This window comes from Ciconia boyciana, chromosome 5 (assembly GCF_034638445.1).
Source record: "Ciconia boyciana chromosome 5, ASM3463844v1, whole genome shotgun sequence".
Taxonomy (NCBI): domain Eukaryota; kingdom Metazoa; phylum Chordata; class Aves; order Ciconiiformes; family Ciconiidae; genus Ciconia; species Ciconia boyciana.
In genome coordinates, this window is record NC_132938.1 from 27,583,002 (window position 1) to 27,601,507 (window position 18,506).

The 18,506-nt window shown below is 35.0% G+C and overlaps 1 protein-coding gene across 1 annotated transcript in view; it reads left to right on the forward strand.

The window, feature by feature from the left end:
- The window catches only part of SLC30A9 (solute carrier family 30 member 9), a 39,243-nt gene that overhangs the window by 13,504 nt on the left and 7,233 nt on the right, over window positions 1–18,506 (forward strand). Inside the window, exons 9-17 of the mRNA XM_072861395.1 lie at window positions 4,835–4,937; window positions 5,069–5,124; window positions 6,480–6,615; window positions 7,030–7,069; window positions 7,517–7,588; window positions 8,054–8,161; window positions 9,466–9,631; window positions 15,248–15,377; window positions 17,778–17,891. Coding sequence (XP_072717496.1) covers window positions 4,835–4,937; window positions 5,069–5,124; window positions 6,480–6,615; window positions 7,030–7,069; window positions 7,517–7,588; window positions 8,054–8,161; window positions 9,466–9,631; window positions 15,248–15,377; window positions 17,778–17,891 — 925 coding nt within the window. The remainder of the gene's footprint in view (window positions 1–4,834; window positions 4,938–5,068; window positions 5,125–6,479; window positions 6,616–7,029; window positions 7,070–7,516; window positions 7,589–8,053; window positions 8,162–9,465; window positions 9,632–15,247; window positions 15,378–17,777; window positions 17,892–18,506) is intronic.

Genomic DNA, 18,506 nt, shown 5'->3' on the forward strand with positions numbered 1-18,506 from the left:
AAAGGGGATATTTTAGGAGGATTTTGCCTTTCACATGTCTTACAAGTTTGAATGAAACAAAACTAAACTAATGATCCTGATTTAAAGCAAATGAACACAGAGACTATCTGGCATGAAATACACAGAATTGTGTTAAGTTTCTCTCAGGAAATGATGGCTAAAATTTACTTGCCATAAAACATGTGCATTTTAAAAATACATTTGATTTTATAAAAGGTATTTATTTGCTAAGACGCTATCGCTGTAAGGGAGGAAAATAGAAACATAGGGAAAATGCTTTTTTGGCACAGGAAACAATGTTTTGAGCAGGAAATATTGTTTTGTAGGAAAACTCAAGGAGTTATGCTTTTTGCTTGGGGGGAAAACACCACAAAGCTTGTTTGACTGAAAACCTCCCTCTTTCTTTATTGAGTATTCTGATAGTAACTATTCAGAGCTTTCTAAGTTAAAAACGTATAAGAACTGCTAGTTTGGATGTTTCTAATGAGAAAAACAAAAAAAAGGAAAAAGGGGGGGATGTTGTATGGTCACTTCTACCTCCTTCACTTTCTTACAATGATCTAGAGAAAACAGACCTTTCCTCCTGCTTTGTAAATCGGGCATTGCTATAAACATTACACTTTCTTCACTTCATAAATACCTTTTGGATTATTAGGAACTTTTATAGATGAATGCCTGGCAGCCAGGCCAGCAGAAGTTTGTGGAGCCTGTTGTATAGCTCAGTCATCTTTTTGTGGAGCTTTTTTAGAAGTTAAAGGATCTTGTGGCCCTCAAATACCTGATGACTTTTCAGAGATTTAAGTCAGTGCCACCATCAGTGCTTCTTTGTTTGTGTCTCTGATCTTTTTGACATCAGCATAATTTTTAATGGCTTCTGGTTTTGGGTCAAGAAACGCCAACCTGTTTTAACTTCTCCAGTTGGAATGATTTGATAGGCTTTTCACAAACTTCAGGCTTCCCCGGTGAGGATTAAATGTGGTTCAATCAAAAGCAGAGTTCTTCTCTACGGATCCACGTGTGAGGGTGTAGACCAGCTGCACTGGCACACTCTGTTGTTAATAGAATTCTGTGTGTGAGGAAAAACTTTGAAGCTCTGTTGGAGAAATACAGGAAGGTAATGTTTTTTATCAGAAAGGGAATGATCTATTACTAGCAAAACATTCTTCAGGGTCTGGCACTGTTGAAGTGATTTCATTGTTGTGCTAATGCTTTATCTTTTAAACAATACAAAGTTTGCACAGTATGTAATTTTTTAAAAAATACTAGTGGTCAAGGATGTTAGTAATGTTACTGCTTCTTTGGAAACAGATGTGATAAAATGTATTTAGTTCTCAAATCTAGATCCTAAATAGAAGATTTTTTCCATAGATTCATAATGGATCTGAATATTTTCAGTTTGATTTTTTAAATTTTGACATTTATTTTTTTACTGTCCTTTCTTCAAAAGCCTAAATATTTTATGTAGGTAGACAGGGATGGTTGTGTAGATCAGACCAGGTCCTTCTAGACCATTATCTTATGCTGTAAGGTAGAGTATAAAAAGTGAGCAATCACATGATGGTACAATTCCCTATATATATATTTTTCTCAATTCCCTGTAATTCCTGTTCCCCATATACATCTTGGGGTTTTGAGGTGGTTATCTTTGAAACAAATTTGGAGTGATAAATATGTAAAAGCAAGTATTAATGCCCTTTAATTTTTTCACATTTACGGTTCAGTCAGGATAGATTTATTTGAATTTTTTTAAATTGTAATTTAAATTGTTAAGTTAGGAACCTTGATTTGAATAATTGATTTTAATCTACTTTTGCATTTATGTATTTTTTTTCCCAAATAAAGGCTGATTCTGTTATGTATCAGTACATTTTAAAGTTACCAATTAAATTTAGACTTTACACTAAAATTGACAAGACTTCTAACAGCAAGGAAGATGTATATCTGTTTCAACACTTGTTTTTTTCCATTCTGTTGGTGAATGTCTGCCTCTTATGTGGACTTTGGAATACAATTATAAACAGTTGTGTTGAATGAAACTGCTTATTTTCTAGGTGCGGAAGACAGGCTTATTAGAAAATGCTGTATAGTAGTAGGTTTAATAAGCAAGAGAATTGTACCTAGTGAATAAAATATTTTTTTTTGTTATTTCTTGGCATGGTGTCCAAAACATTACAATAGATCTTTTTCAGACTTTACCTAGCTTTGGTTTAAGTTCTGTTAAGATTTCCTACTATTTCAGGTCCATGCAGATAGAAATGAGGTAGCTAAATCAGTCAGTTGAGTTCATTTCAGTACAATAGAGAAAATACTTTCTGAATTGGTGGTCACTGATGTAAAAGATAACTTTGTTTCAAACTGATTCAGAGTATTTTAGCTGCTTCCTCAGAATCTGCTGGTTTTGGATTATTTTTCCTCTGCTGTTTAAAGTCTTTGTAGTATTTCTTCAACAGAATTTAGACTTTCATAGGGCTTACTATTTTCAAATGCAGTGGTGAATTTGTTTCTTAAAGCTGTCGTGGTTTAACCCCAGCCAGCAACTAATCCCCACACAGCCGCTCACTCACTCCCCCCTGGTGGGATGGGGGAGAGAATCAGAAGAGTAAAAGTAAGAAAACTCGTGGGTTGAGATAAAGACAGTTTAATAGGGAAAGCAAAAGCCGTGCACACAAGCAAAGCAAAGCAAGGAATTCATTCACTACTTCCCATGGGCACGCAGGTGTTCAGCCATCTCCAGGAAAGCAGGGCTCCAGCACGCGTAATGCTTACTTGGGAAGACAAACACCATCACTCTGAACGTCCCCCCCCTTCCTTCTTCCCCAGCTTTATATGCTGAGCATGACGTCATATGGTATGGAATAGCCCTTTGGTCAGTTTGGATCAATTATCTTGGCTGTGTCCCCTCCCAGCTTCTTCTGTACCTGGGAGAGCATGGGGAGCTGAAAAGTCCTTGACCAGTGCAAACATTACTTAGCAACAACTAAAACATCTCTGTATTATCAACACTGTTTTCAGCACAAGTCTAAAACATAGCCCCATACTATCTACTATAAAGAAAATTAACTCTATCTCAGCTGAAACCCGGACAAAGCAATACATATTTTACTTGCAGTAAAAACCTGACTTCCCCCCCACCCCCAACTGACTTTTATCTATTGTCTTATATTGATGTGAACATCTAGTCAGAGAGGAAACACCAAATAGCCTTGATGGCTCTGTAGCCTCACTAGGTTTTTTTGTAATTACTTCCCATGTAGCACTCTTCATCTATCCTATGTTTCCAACTTACGGGACATCATTAACAGATTGATTTTGTTGGGCCTGACATTTGAAAATCTTAGTGTGGTTTATTTTTAGATTTCTAGGATGTCAAATCCCCCCACAAATTTGGAATTTGTAGGGGTGAAATAAAATATCAGCTGAGTGCCTATTGTATCATCTGAACAGGTGGGGGCCCCACAACTGAATTGTGCCTTCAGATAAGCTGTCAACTCCATTAATACAACATTGAGAAGAACAATACAAAAGTCAAGAGACGGTGCTCATGAATCCCACTGGAGTTTATTTAATTTTCTTTCTATGCTAAAGATGCACTATGCTGTGAGTTGGAAGAACTTGTAATTAACACAGGGAATTTAAATTATGGTTTAGTGTTACAACAGCCTTCCTTTCTTCTTGGGTTATCTACTAACTTATGCATTTTTTTACTTCCCACCTATAAATTATGGTGGTGCTTCACCATCTCATGAGGTAATGAGACTAAATTAAAAATTGTAAAGCATGTTCAGGTCCTTGGATGGAAGGAGGTATAGAAAACAGTGCTACCTCTTGCTTGAAGAAGTGGATGTACTCGCACAGAAATTCTTTAAGGATGACCTTGGAAATGAATGTTATTTAATCAACTATATAATTTGGTGTATGGCAAGGGGCTGGACTTGTGCTTCCTCTAACTTAAATATAATTTCTTGGCATGTGGTTGTTCAAAAATGCAACTACAAGATATTGTTAATACTTAATTATAACACTTAATTTCATTTGAATACTTTTAAAAATTGCCAATAAGCTAAACTCCAATATATTAAAAAAGATAGAGGAGAATGTTATAATCCTCTAGTCTGATTTTCTTTGCAAAATGATTGTATCAATTAACCTACTGATTCTAATAATGTTTGAAGTGAGAACGTAGACTCGGATTTTAGTGGATAATAGTTACCTTTCTCAGTACAACATAACACAATGCTTACTCCAGTGAGCTCGTAACCTAAAAAAGACTTGACAAGTCATGCTGGACATCTTAATGGAAAAGTTCCATAGATAATTTTTACGGTGTAATCAAATGACAGCCTTGTCTTTCTGTCTGTTGTCTTCTGTTTGTATCCTACTGGGAATTGCCCAATCTGAGATTGAAGTGGGGAACCTTGCACTCCAGTATTAGGAGGGGGATGTATAGGAGGCAAAGGGTTGGAGAAAGAGAAAAAGAATTTGTTAAGGCTTGTATTCTCCCGCTGGTGGGCAATTAGTTGTTCTGAGTAGTGAATGTGATGGTAGTTTTCAGGAAGTGTAACTTATTCAGGACTGCTTAGAAGTTAACGATTTTGGAAAAATAAATTGTATATCTTTACATATCAAGTTTAGCTGAAATGGCATTTTAACAGTAACCATGCAGAATATGTGTATGCCTTATCTGCCTGTACAGGTGTCTAATGATTAAACTGATATTTGGTTTCACCACTTGCTGGCAGGTATGCATGATTATACGGCACTTGTGGTTTTGCTGAAAGTATTAAAGACCAAATATTCCGTTGTTCTTCAGCTTATTTCTTCTCTTTGTTTTCAGAAATGGGTTGAATTTTTTCTTTAAGCTACTTGCTTGGGTTTACACGGGTTCTGCAAGTATGTTTTCAGAAGCCATACATTCTTTAGCAGACACATGTAACCAGGTGAGTATTTTTTCCATTCTGCTTAAGTTAGCGCTTGTAATAATTTTTCAGGAATAAAGACAGATACTTATATTAGTTGTACTACACTTGAAAGCAATAATTCAAAGTTTTTTTTATTTTGTCCTACATAGGCATTGCTAGCTTTGGGCATCAGTCAGTCTGCAAGGACGCCTGACCCGAGTCACCCGTAAGTTTTTTGAGTAAATAATGATTATGGTAATTATATATAGGAGTAAGATCAGTTCTTGTTTGTGCGTCACCTGGTTCTTTTTAATCTGTTTCATGTCATGTCTGAAATGCATTGATTTTACAATAGACAAGAAAAGGGATTTCTTCCAAACTGCAGGAGTTGTAGCTTCAGTGGCTTGATGCATGTTATATTTAACTTTTTTGTGTGTGTGTGTGGTCTGCTTTTGGATGCGTATTATTTTAATTGACATTATTTCTCTAAGTTATTCTGGGCTCTTCTGCCTCTTCTAATGGATAGATTTACTTTGTTTTTAAACACTGTTCATGTGAATGACAAGACTTTTTAAAAATAAAAAATACTGTCCTCTTCCTATTTTCAACAAAGTGCTTTTCTGCAAGGCAGCTACTTGTGTCATAAGGAGATGTGTTTGACTTAAACTACTCTTTGTTTTTATCTGAGTAATAGGGATATTATTGATAAGTTCTTACAACTTAATGAAAGTTAGAAGTGATATTCTCCATTGTACTTTCCTGGTGTTGACCTGCTTTACGCTTTACATGTTTGGGCAAGTCATTCATACTGTAAGCACTAGTTCAAAATATGTCTAATTTACAGAATTAGTTAAGCTTTTCTTCATTAAGAGCATCAGGTAATATGAAAAACATTTTAATCTTAAATTTGTCTAAATATTCATTGTATCTCTTTCCCCTTTCTCACTTTTTTTTCCCTTCTTCCTCAATATAGTCTTTTGTACTATCGGTTTTTAAATGTTGCTAAAGATATGTACTGTTTGTAGTAGCAGTTAATACCAAAAAAAGGAATAAAGGTACACTTTTAATATCGCTTCAGCTCTTCCCACTACTCTTAAAAACTGCAAGTGTTGAATGTCTGCAGTTAGCTGAACTACTTAAAGATGTCACAAATTTTATTCCCTTTAAGTTAGCATTGTAAAATACATTGACTGGCTGCCTATAAGGCTAGAGTTTTCATTTAGAAGTAGCATTTCAATAAAATGTAAAAGTGACATGAATGTTGGTTTTAGGGTTTTTTTTTTTAGTAGTAAAATCCTCAGTCTCTGCACAAGAGCTAATACAGCTGTGTAAATAGCTTGTTTAAAAACAAATTAGAAAAAATACCTATGCTTGATGTCCTTGTGTGTACTAGGTATCCTTTTCCAGGTGGCTTTTTTTTCCCCTTGTATTACATTGGATTTAGCAGCTTTGTCTGAAATAGATGCCTAGTCATATGATGGTAATTTAAAACATGTTAAAATTAATGGAAAAAACTTGTAGATATGTTTGCAGAGATAGAGAATTTTATTTTCCTAAATCACTTTCTTTGTTTTCATCTAGGTATGGTTTCACAAACATGCGCTATATTGCCTCCCTGATTAGTGGAGTTGGCATTTTCATGATGGGTGCAGGACTTTCTTGGTATCATGGGATCATAGGTTTACTCCACCCTCATCCTATAGAATCTCTTCTCTGGGTAAGCTAATCTTGTTTGATATTGTATCTAACACTGGTGACTTAATAGAAAGTAATGGCACAGTCTGAAATTTGCTTCCTGAGTCAGTTTGAGTCCCAACACAATTAACTCAAACCATCCTTAATGAGAATGTGTTTTAAGAAAAAGATCATGTTAAACTATAACTGATCTTATAGCAAAATGAGCTGTTCTTTAAACCCTGCATCCTCCCTTCACCCTCCCAAGAGGCCCTCCCTTCCTGTTTTGCAGTATATTGCATAATTCAAATATTATTGGTTGCCTTCTATTCAGGGACAGCTACATGGCACAGTGGGTAATGAGGTTCTGGAATGGTGCGTTTGGATAGGCTATGGTGAAGAGATCTGTACAAATATGCATATAACATAATAATTGAGACTTTTTTTTTCCATACAGGCATACTGCATTTTAGCAGGGTCACTGGTATCTGAAGGAGGTATGCAGTTTCAAGAAATATTTCTATTTATCCGTAATCTCTAAGAGTACAATGTGAATAATTACAGTAATAATTGGTCCTTGCTTACACAGTAAAGTTTTCAGCTCTGTTGCAAATACTTGTGTTGTAAACAAACAAAAAAAAAGAGGGAAAACTTTTTTCTTATCTGTCTATGTAATAAATTGAAGAACACATAATTTGGAAAGTGTATGTAGAATGCCTTTTTGGTATTCAACTATCAGTGAATATAACTGTTCCAATCTGTATGGGAGACATGAATGTAGAAAAGATGGTAGCTTTATGCTTTGTCATTATTCAAAGTATCAATAATCAGAGCTTTCTTGATGATCTGTTGCTATGATAAAAAGAAAAGTTCCCTCTCTTCAAAATAGAAACAAGTCTTTTTGCCTCTAACTATTTTCAGCAACTACTTTGGTGTTGTTTCAGCTACCCTTCTTGTTGCTATAAATGAAATTCGCAGGAGTGCTCGAGCCAAGGGTCTGTCATTTTATCAATATGGTATGTGTCGTTCTAGCAATAAGGTATGTGGTTATTTAAAACAGAATCTCTTTACCAGTATTTGCATAATGATAGAAACAGTTTTGACTGTTTTCCCTTTCCCCTTGCTTTGTTGATCTGTTTTCTATTCTAGTAACAAATACATTTTACAAATTAGGTGAAAACCTGTTGATTTAAGTAATGCTACTTAGATATGTTTACTAAACTACTTGCATTTTTCAGGATAAATGCCCCTTTGAATTTTTCAAACATTTTGGAGAAGCTTCCATAATTGGCACAGGGCTTGTTCTGTGTTTTTATGAATGCTTTCAGAAGTGTGTGCATATGCAAAAATTCAGTTTACACCTATATACTTAGGGAAATGTTTCTCTTAAGTTGCTGGTGTTAATATAGTTTAAGTACTGTGCATAATGTAGTAAAGATAAACTTTCCAAAGCAATGTAATTTTTTTTCTTGTATACGCAGTCGTGCAGAGTCGTGATCCTAGTACAAATGTGGTGTTACTGGAGGATGCTGCAGCAGTTCTGAGTGTGGCCGTAGCTGCTACCTGTATGGGTCTGACTTCTTTAACAGGTAAAATTCTGCCTCAAACTCAGGCAAGAAGGATGTGAATTTCCTCCTGTGCATGATACAAACATAGAGCATTTAGTTTATATTGGTTGACTTAAATACATCTCTACTCTTTTTCTGATACTTGTACTGTGTAAGCTTCTGGAGGTTTATATTGTTCTCTGATCTGATTTATAGTAGTTGGAGTTGAAAACATTTAAAATAAAAAAAAAAAGTTTGTTTTTTTTCATATGGCTTTTATTGGTGGGGTTAAGCTTGAAAGAGTAAATGCAGATGGATCTAACTTCCTTTTGAGCTATTTTGTCATACAAATGAAGGTATTTTTTACTAAAGGTATATTTTATTGTAGTAATTGTAGTTATTTATTGTAAATCACTTTCTGCCACAGTGGGATTATGTAGCTTGAGCTTCCTTATTCAGTGGTGTGCAGCTCCCCGTGCATGTGGGGAGGATTTAAGGAAGCAGTTCTTTCATTCCTTTTGATACGTAGTGGTATTAGTGTTATCTTCAGATTACAATAGTGGCTCCTGAACAGTGTGGCAACCCTAACTCATGCAGGTAGGATGATCTATATGGCAACTGATTCAAAGTCTGCCCTTGCTGCACACAGTTAAGTTTTCTAAAGAGGGAAGATTATTTATTTGTCCCTTTTTAAGTATTGGCTTTGGCTTTTCAATTGTTTAAGAAAATAAATGTGGTAATTTTGTTTCTTTGTGGCTTCTAATGAGTTAATTGCACGTTTCATTTTTTATATAGGATTCAGTTTTTTATTCCATCTCTAGTTTCCTTCATAAACTTAAAAATACATTACTGTTTCTACAAATCTGAATATGAATGAATACATGTTTAAAACTTATATAATAAGTACTGTTTTCCAGAAATGGTTAATACTTCCAAGTCTTTGAGTTACTGATAAAAAAACCACAGACTTCTGTGCTACTACCTGTGTTTAGGTGTGTATAATTTTATATTAATAAAGGTAAATCCCAGAAACAGAAACCCAAATAGCTGACAGGAGTTTACTCATTTATTAGTCCTGCAGGAGACAGGAGTGGCTGAGGGACAGGAGGGACTTGAGACTTTATCTTAAGATATAACTTGTTTTCTTCCAGCTTCATCTTGTTCCTCAGTAGGAAAGAATTGCCAGTGCATTAAAAAAACCCCACCCAAACCAAAACAAACAAATCCCACCAAAAAGCAAAAACAAAAAAATCCCCCAAAATATGTACTCTTTTCAGTGTGGAATCTGAATTATCTGCTATGTTTTAGAAGTGCTCTGTGAAACTAATTTGACATGTCTTGTTTAGGAAACCCTTATTATGACAGTGTGGGGTCTCTAGGTGTTGGAACTTTGTTAGGAACTGTGTCAGCATTTCTAATCTACACTAACACTGAAGCCCTGCTGGGACGATCCATTCAACCTGAACAACTGCAGCGACTCACTGAGTTACTGGAAAGTGATCCCGTGGTAAGGTAAGAAACTTTACAGCTCAATCTCTACTAATAACAACAAAAAGCAAGAAAATAACATTTGGAAAAAATAGTTCAAGCACTTTAAATGAGAGAAATCTGGTGAGATTGATTATTTTTAGGGCAGATTCTTCTGTATTGAGATTTTAGAATCTTAATTATTATTAACTTCTATTTCTGTGCTAAAAATTTAAGTAAGTGAATACTTGTACCTCTCAGATGTTCCACAGCTGAAATAAAATTGCAAGTATGTTCTAACAGTTACGTTAATTACAGGAGTTGACAATGACTTAATGAGAAAGCCATCACAAACTTAAAACTGTTTTCAAATGCATGAAATGCAAGCACTTAAATGATACTGTAATGTTGCTTTTATAGGTTATTAACACTTAAATATTTAAATTCTGTTATTGTTAATATTCAGTGTCTGGAATTCTGTAGCAGTTGGCAGTGAAGTGCTGCAGTAGTATTATGATGTAATAGATTCTGCATGTTAGATTCTTACAGAATGAACTTAATGCTAATTTCTCTTTCTTTGTAAATCTGCAATTTGTAATGAAATAAACTTATAGTTCATTATGATTCTGAAATCTTGTTTAAATGCTTTTTAAGCAGCTATTTTAGCTTACTTTAACCCTATTAACATTGATTTAGAAGCAAACCCCTTTTATTTTCTTCTTAATCTTTATTCAGGAGTATATTTCTGTGTAAATCAGCTGGAATATTTTAGTGCTTTTTTTATTCATAGTCATTAGTGACCTCTGGAGGGAAAAAAACCAAGCCCATTAGTTAACACCAGAATACTTGAAAGAAACTAAGTGCTGCATCATCTCAGTTGCAAGCAACAGGTCTGATCGACATGCCCTTTATTCCAGAAACTAAACAAGATTCATATTTTGGAATAGAATTGTGTTAGAATTCTCACATGTCAGTAACTAAACTCTGTTAAAGTATTTGTGGTGGCTCTGGATTAGTCTGAACGGTGGTGCATGTGTGCTGTGAGTAGGTGAGTTCACGTGGTTATTTATACATGACTTCTGTAGTTCTCTTTTCCAAAGTGCACAGGTGGCTTCTGCTTGTCTCAGGCTGGAAAAATAAAATTTCTCCTACCCCAAGCACCATTTTATATTATATTCCATTTTGTAAATGGCTATAACTTCTCAACAGAGCAGACTTAGTTCATCTCCTTCTTGCTGTAGACACTTTTTTAAAACAAGAAGTAACCTAATTTTAAAAAAGCAAGAAGAATAAAAAAAGCGAAGACTTGGTAAGAAACTGCATGTTTCTCTTAAGGTTAGAAGCTGAAACACGTTTAGGTACTTCTCATACCACTGTTTGCAGGACCTTCTGTATGCACTTTGTCTTGAGTGATCTCTTTCTTAGATCCATTACATTATCCGCTTTGATTTCTTTTAGCACACACTTCGTTTTTGACCAAGTTCTTGTAACAAGCCTAATATCTTGAGATTGGTTAACTTACATCTTCTAATAAGACACCTGGTCTTGATCTCAAAATTCTCTGAGATGTAAATGTATATTACCCTTGCTTGTAACTAGGCATAATTTTGGGAAAAAGCTACTCTAATTTTTTTCTTATTCCAACCTTTGGTTAGTTTGGTTGGTTTTGTTTTCAACTCTTTCCTGTGAAATGAGGAAGTCTTTTAGCACCAAGTATTTCTTCTACTTGTACAAAAGGCTTCATCAGCATAGCTTTGGGCCTGTAAGAGTTTCAGCATTTTCTTGAACATTCAAACTCTCCCATTGTCTTAAATGGAGTTGTGTAGTAGTATGTCCTACTCTTACGTTTTTCTTGCTGACACCAAATGTAAAAGAAAAAGCTCCTGAGTACTGGTATGCTTCTAAAGCTGTGACTAATATTTGCTCTTTTTATTTCAACCTTTCAGGGTTTTCACCTATCAAACTGTATCTGAGTTCTCAATGCAATCCTTTTTGCAGTTGCTGCTTCCCAGAACAGTCCTCCCTTGTTCTTTCAGGGAGGGTTTGCAATCTTTATTTTCAGATGTGTTCTGACAAATATGAAGGGAATATATTAGGGAATCATTTAGTATTCATCAGAAGGTATTTTAGATCCAAATTGGCCAAAGGGTCCAGAGGCTCTGATTTCCGCTCCCCCCCGTCAGCACCACCACTGCTTAACTCCCTACTCCAGCAGTAGCTTACCTGAACATCATGTTCCACTGCTAATTATAAAGTATTTGATTTGTCAGACAATACTAACTCATGTACTACTAAAATAAATAATCTCTGTGTTGTTGATATTTTTTTCAGCTAAATCTTGATTTCCTCCCCCCCTTTTTTTCTTTTTACAGGCTTGTTTGACAAGACCTACATTCCATAAAACATTAATGACTGGAATTAATGCTCTTGATATATCAATTTTTTCCCCACCTTTTTCACTATTTTTCCTTGGGCTGTCAGGTGAAATTGTCTTTAGTTAAATGGATTGCCTCATTTGCCGTTCTTAAATTTTGTCACAGTGTTGTTAATCTACTCTTTTTTTAATTCTCATCAGTATTGCAGGATGAAAAATTAATTGGCCTTCACAGTTATTCTTAGTTCTTTTTACTCTTGAATGCAAGTTGTGGAGCCTGCTGAATTAGAAGCATTTTTTTCCTTTTAAATATCCAGTATGCTTCTCTGCTACTAATAGAGAGATGCTCTGTTGTACTAATACATTGTTTTGCTTTTTTAGATCAAGAAAACAATGATTATTGCATGTTTCTGCCTACTCTGTATCATCAGTACCAATTTTACCATTTCTATCTAGTAGCAGGCGTGTTTCCAGGTTATCCTTTGGTTTTGCTATACTTAAGAAATGTTGGTTTGCATTGCACACAATGCCTTTTTTTATGCTTCTCCTGTCAGTTTGCTGGACTTCATAATTTCTTTTTTAGGCTCATGGCTATTTATTTCCCCTTTCTTTTCATTTTGCTTGGTAATTTCTATTTGTAGCCCTTATTTAATTTGTGATCCAGAATGGGCATTCAGTCAGAGTTGTTCTCAGCTGGAAAATTATTTGATTTTCTTTTTTGCTATACAAACATTCCATTCTTAACTCTCATTCACACCTTTGGTGCCTAAATCTTTCTTGTGTTCATCTTAACTGAAATCCTAATCTCCTACACTTCAGAACTGTGAAATAAAATATATGATGTGGTACAGACTGTCCTGATTCTGTTCTTATGGAATGTAATCACGGATCCCTAGGCATAAACTATTCTTAGTGACAGTTTCATCTTTAATTTTTACTTCATTGTAATAGCTGTTGGATAATTGTTCTACTGTTGTACCAGAAAATCTGTCATTCTGGTTTGGAGGGAAAAAAAAAAGTATTACAACTGATGGCGCAAAACCAGTAACTTGACGCCCTCTGACAAATTTTTCTTTAATGTGAAACTTGCTCTTTTCCCTAGTTTGAATTGATGGTGTCTACTAGCCATCCAGAAGCTTCCATAAGCAAGCTTTGTAGCTTGAAGTTTTAGCATAGGCATTTGTATTTTTGAATTATTAGTGATTTTTCTCCTCCTGACTCACTGTCTTATCTTTTCTGGACAGATTATAAGCAGTAAGGTAGACTTTTTTTCTTCATATTTGCCGAATATGCATCATTCCACTGAATTTTATCAGGTTCCTGCTTAATGAGAATCTCAAATATCTCTTGTTATCTTCTTGCTTAGCTCTGGTAGGCACTTGATATATCTGCAACATTTTTGAATCACATGGATTCAAATTCTCTTCAATAAGCCTCATTGAACCACATCCATTATCTTAAATACCCTCTTGTGTGAGGAGGTAGTTTGATGCCGGTTAGGTTACTCCAGTTAATGCTGTTTTGATTTGGTAGCTTCCCACAGAATAGCTGTGTACATTTGATTGGAGCTAGAAATTCTTTATTGCTACCAGTAAGCTGATAGTTCTTTTAATCTGCTTAAATGTTTACTAAGATGCATTTTTTGGTGTCTCTGTATTTAGTTCATGTTCTATTTCATTTTTAATGTTCTTACCTCTCCTCCACCCCGAGTTTTACAAGAAATATTCCACAAACATTTCCTGTGACTGTTCATCTTAAATTTCTGCCTCCTGTTCTTTGTTGGCTGTTCACTCTAGCAGGCTACTTAGAAATATATGCCTTCTGCTTTCTTCCTGCACCGCCTGTGAAGTTAGTTCTGATTTATAAACATTCAGATGAGAAGAAACATTTCTAGTTGGAAAGAGTAAATTTGCTTAAGACAAAGGGCATGCTAAATTTAAAGATGCTGTGAAATTGCACAACTTAGTAAAATGAATGGGGAAAAATAGTTTAATACTTTCCATCAAGTGAGCTTTATTGCTGAATCTAAATTTTGTGTTAGAATTTAAAAAACTGTCAAGATTGCATTTTTCTGTTAATAAAACCAAAGTCTTTGGAATATTTTATAGTTGACCTCAGATACTTGTTTTGCTTTGGAAATGTCAGAAGAAAGAATTTCAAAAATTTGAAACTTCTTTGTGATTTATGTCCCATATTTTGGTCTCCACTTTTTTTCTAGCCTTGATGGGAAAATGTGGAAACTTACTCTGCAGTGGCAATTTTAAATTCTACTTGGCTTTAAAGATAAACTAAGTTTGTGTTAATTAATTAGAAAAAAAACTAGAGTATTTTATTTTATGATTTTATTTTATATTTATTTCACTGTTGAAATGCACCACAATATGTCTGGGTCCTGAGTTTGCTTCGTATCTTATTATCCCTGAAAAATAGAGGGCTTTTTGTTTATTACCTATATTCACACATCACAGAGTTTATCTAACAAACTAGAACAAAACTATGCTATAGAAAAACATAAGTTTTCAAAGGACCAAAATATAAACATATTGCAACATTCATCTTCTAGTATCTGTTAGGAACCTTTAAATAAATATACATTTTCAGCATTTACAAGCAGCTGTATTGTGATTAGTCATGATCAGTAATTCGGTATGATCAAAAATGAGTTCCAAACACAATATCCATAACTTTTTCTTATATCAAATGTAACTTTAAATAGAAGATCCTCCAAAAGGTCATGCCTTTACCAATTGTAGTTACCTAGGAAAGGACACTTCTATAATTGCAATGTGTGCTTTCAGTAATTGACAATAGATTATTGTTCCTTACCTCAGAATTGAGGGTACTTAAAGATTGTTAAATAGTGTCATGTATATGTATATACACAAAAACTTTTGTGCAGTAGCAAATAAATTGAACTTGAAAGTTTTAACTCGGAACAGGGAAGTTCTCACTTTCTATTGTGGGATGGGTTTTTTTTAGTCTTTTTAGTTACTATTAGTCTTGTTCTAAATCTGCGAAGCTTCTTGTAGTCTGTCTTTTATTACAGTGACCCATTTATAGATGTGTTGGTGTAGCAGATACCTGTGGAAGTGGTGAACCGGTTAAATATAAATCAGTATTTAATGGAAGTGTGTGGTGGCAAAATGAGGATATGTTAGTCAAAGGCAGTGGCCTTTTAAAATTACAGGATCATTTTACTGTGACAATATTGTTAACATCAGAAGTCAAACTAGCTAGTTGTTTGTTTTATGTTGTTCTACATTTTCTTTAAAAATTATGTGTTTCAGAGCAATTCATGATGTTAAAGCCACAGACATGGGAATGAGCAAAGTGAGATTCAAGGCAGAAGTAGACTTTGATGGACGGGTTGTTACTCGTTCTTACCTGGAAAAACAAGACATTGAACAGCTGCTACAAGTATGTTTAAAGAAAATGATTTTGTAACTTCCAGTATTTGATATTTACTTTTCAATTTCAAGTATGTCTAAAAAGATTTTCAAGTAGGTGAGAGATATTCCACTTCTTCATTTTGCAGGATTGCAGATGTTTTTACTTTGTGTTAGTGTGTTAAATATCTGTACATGGAATCGTATTGTGTGCTGCTGAAGTAGAGCCACTTCTGGGCTGAGTAGGGCCTGGGTAGGAGAAGGGCAGATTTTTTTTTAATTCACTTTTTTGTTAGAAAATACAGATTTGTCCAAAATAATTTTGATGAGAACATAATTCTTCCAATAAATTTTTATTGAATTACAAGATCTCTAGTTAAAACTGGAAGCCTGTCACCTGAGAATAAGCATCTGTTTTGGCAGATCCCTTTGCCTTGGGTGCTGAAGAGGCAGTGTTACAGTTTATAGGTCCTGCCGTTCAGACTAGGCTTGAATATGGATTGCTTGCATCACATGACGTAGCATTTTGACAGCATTTAACAATTAACCACCCTTAAGCAAGTGTCTGTCTCCAATTTTAGTGTTGTTCAGAGTAGCTTTTCTTAATCTCTCTCTTCAATATAGAAATGTAAAACTGCTTTCAGCTGGATTCTACATGGCAAAGCTATGAAGTAAAGAACAATTTATCTAAATTACAAGGAGAGTTTTAAGTGGGCTAAATGTTTTGCTTGCCTACCCATTTTCACCAGTAACTTGCTTGTGTACCTACAGATTTCTTTCTTTGCTGCCCTTTCAAAATGAAAAGTAGATGTCAGATGCCCGCATTTTATGTCTGTCTGTTAAATATGACTTAGTTATCTGAGTTTACATTTCAATTACTGCAATTTTTTAAACAGTTAGTGTCCCAGCTTTTAAAAAGTACCGCCCTTTAATGTCAAAATAAGAATGTATGTATATTATATATTTAGTGCAGTAAGTGATCTGTTCATGTATTGGATTTCAATTTAATACATTTCTGAGAGGAAGAGTGCTATCAACTTTGTACAACTGAGGCCCTGCAGGTTTGCTTGGTTTTATATTGCCAAGTCTCAGTTGCTTTGCTGTTGCAGCTGTTTAGTACGCTACTTTTCAAAGGCTTTGTTAGCTTTTTTTCTTTACCCGCTATTCCCTTTGGCGATTGCATACAACCTTCGCTGGTTCTTCCAACTAGTATTGTTGGGAAAGTTCTTCCTGATTGTTTCTAGGTTGGCAACTGTTTCTTACACAGGTCATTGTAGTTTCATGTAGTAACCTTGTGTCAGCTATAAAACCATTGTTGAAGGATAGCTGCTTTCAGCAGGACTCAGCCACCCGAAGTCAAGGGCAGACATAGTGCTTGCCTTTTGATCTATATTTTTTTCAAATAATTAGCTCATTCAACTGGCACTGCTATTAACATTACTCTTTCTAAAGCTGCGAAATATTTGCTGAAATGTTGTCATTCAGATTAATCTCGTTTCTGTTTCTTGTTAGACTTGCTGTGATTGTAGCCATAGGTTATTGTGGTCGGGGTATCTTTTAAGCTTACTCAAATACATTATTCCTCTTCAGTTTTAGGGGTGGGGGGAGAGAAATGGATGTTGTGTTGTAGTTGTATACACAAGAAGAATTAGGTATTTCATCATTACTCTGTCTGTTGGCAATAACCTATTTGTCCTAAACATACTGCAGCTATATCACCTAAACTATGGCTGAGATACTACAGGGCAAATGGCTTCTGGCCAACTTGGTGTGAGACCTCTAAGGAAAGCTCATGATAACGCTGTACTACCTGCTTTGGTGCTTCTGATGTCTGTGGTTTTTTGGAGGGAGGAGCATAGCATCAGGTCTTCCTTAACCTCATTCCTTCAGTTGCGTACGCTGTGGGTCTCCTAGTCTGAGTTCCTATCAGCTATCTTTGAGTTTTTTGATATTATGGAGGAGCAGTATTTACAGCAGCATTCTTAGTAATCCCTGTGGATTTTCAGATGAGTTGGTAATGTGGTGCCCAGTGTAAGCAGTGTAATGGAATAGCAAGAATGTATGAAAATGAGGGAAGAATACACAGGGGTACCTTGCTCTGCCTTGCTGTGAGCACGGGATACCCCAGAAACTTCTAGAAAATGAATGGAATTCTTCAAACTTACTTGGCAGATACAGGAGGAAATCCATTAAAGGTAGAAGAAGGTTTTATATCAAGTGCAGGTGTAATGGTAAGCCAGCTGTTTTCATTGAATAGATGCTACTCTTCTGTGTCTTTGAGACATAAGAACAGATGACATTTTGAAAGGAAATGACAAAAGCTGAAAAGTGTTTGTTTCCCCCCCCCCCCCAATATGTCAGGACCCTCTGTAGTGTTATTCCTTTCTTTTCTTTCCCTCATCTCAACCTCTTAAACTTGACTTCTTCCTAGGAAATTCAACAAGTGAAAACCCTTGAGGAGTTAGAAGCCTTCATGCTTAAGCATGGTGAGAATATCATTGACACACTGGGAGCTGAAGTAGACAGACTTGAGAAGGACCTAAAGGTAAAATTTAGCTGCTTATTAGGGAGTGCTTATTCTGCGATATATTTTAAACAATATCGCTGCATCTACTTTTTGGGATTTTGTTTGTAAATATGGGAGAGCAGAAGAGGTTGATAATCCTAATGCAAATTTTCTTGCTATAGTATCATTAACTAAGTTCTGACCAGCAGCAAACCCTTACTTTGCCATTGATCCATTTGTTACGTATTTTGTTCAATTTTATACCACTGTAGAACAATATTTTTGTGAATTGAGACCTGGTTGTGTCTTTGTTACTGTATTCTCAGAATGTCACATTATTTACAGGCTGTTGAATTCTGTTTTGGTTGTAGAGAAGCAAATGTAAATTTTTTTTTTTTTTTTTTTAAATCTGGTACTTAGCATTATATCAACTATATTAGAGTGTGATGAGGGCTTTACTCGACAATTTTTGCTCTTTTCGAAGCAGTACAGTGTTTACTTCTTTTATAAGCCTGTCATAACTTTCTTACTACTTTTTTTTTTATTCTGCAATTTAAATATACTTTGGTTGATGCAACAAAGGATTGTTTCCATTTTTAATTTTATAATTATATTGTGGCTGTTAATCTTACCTTTTCTGGCATGAATACACAA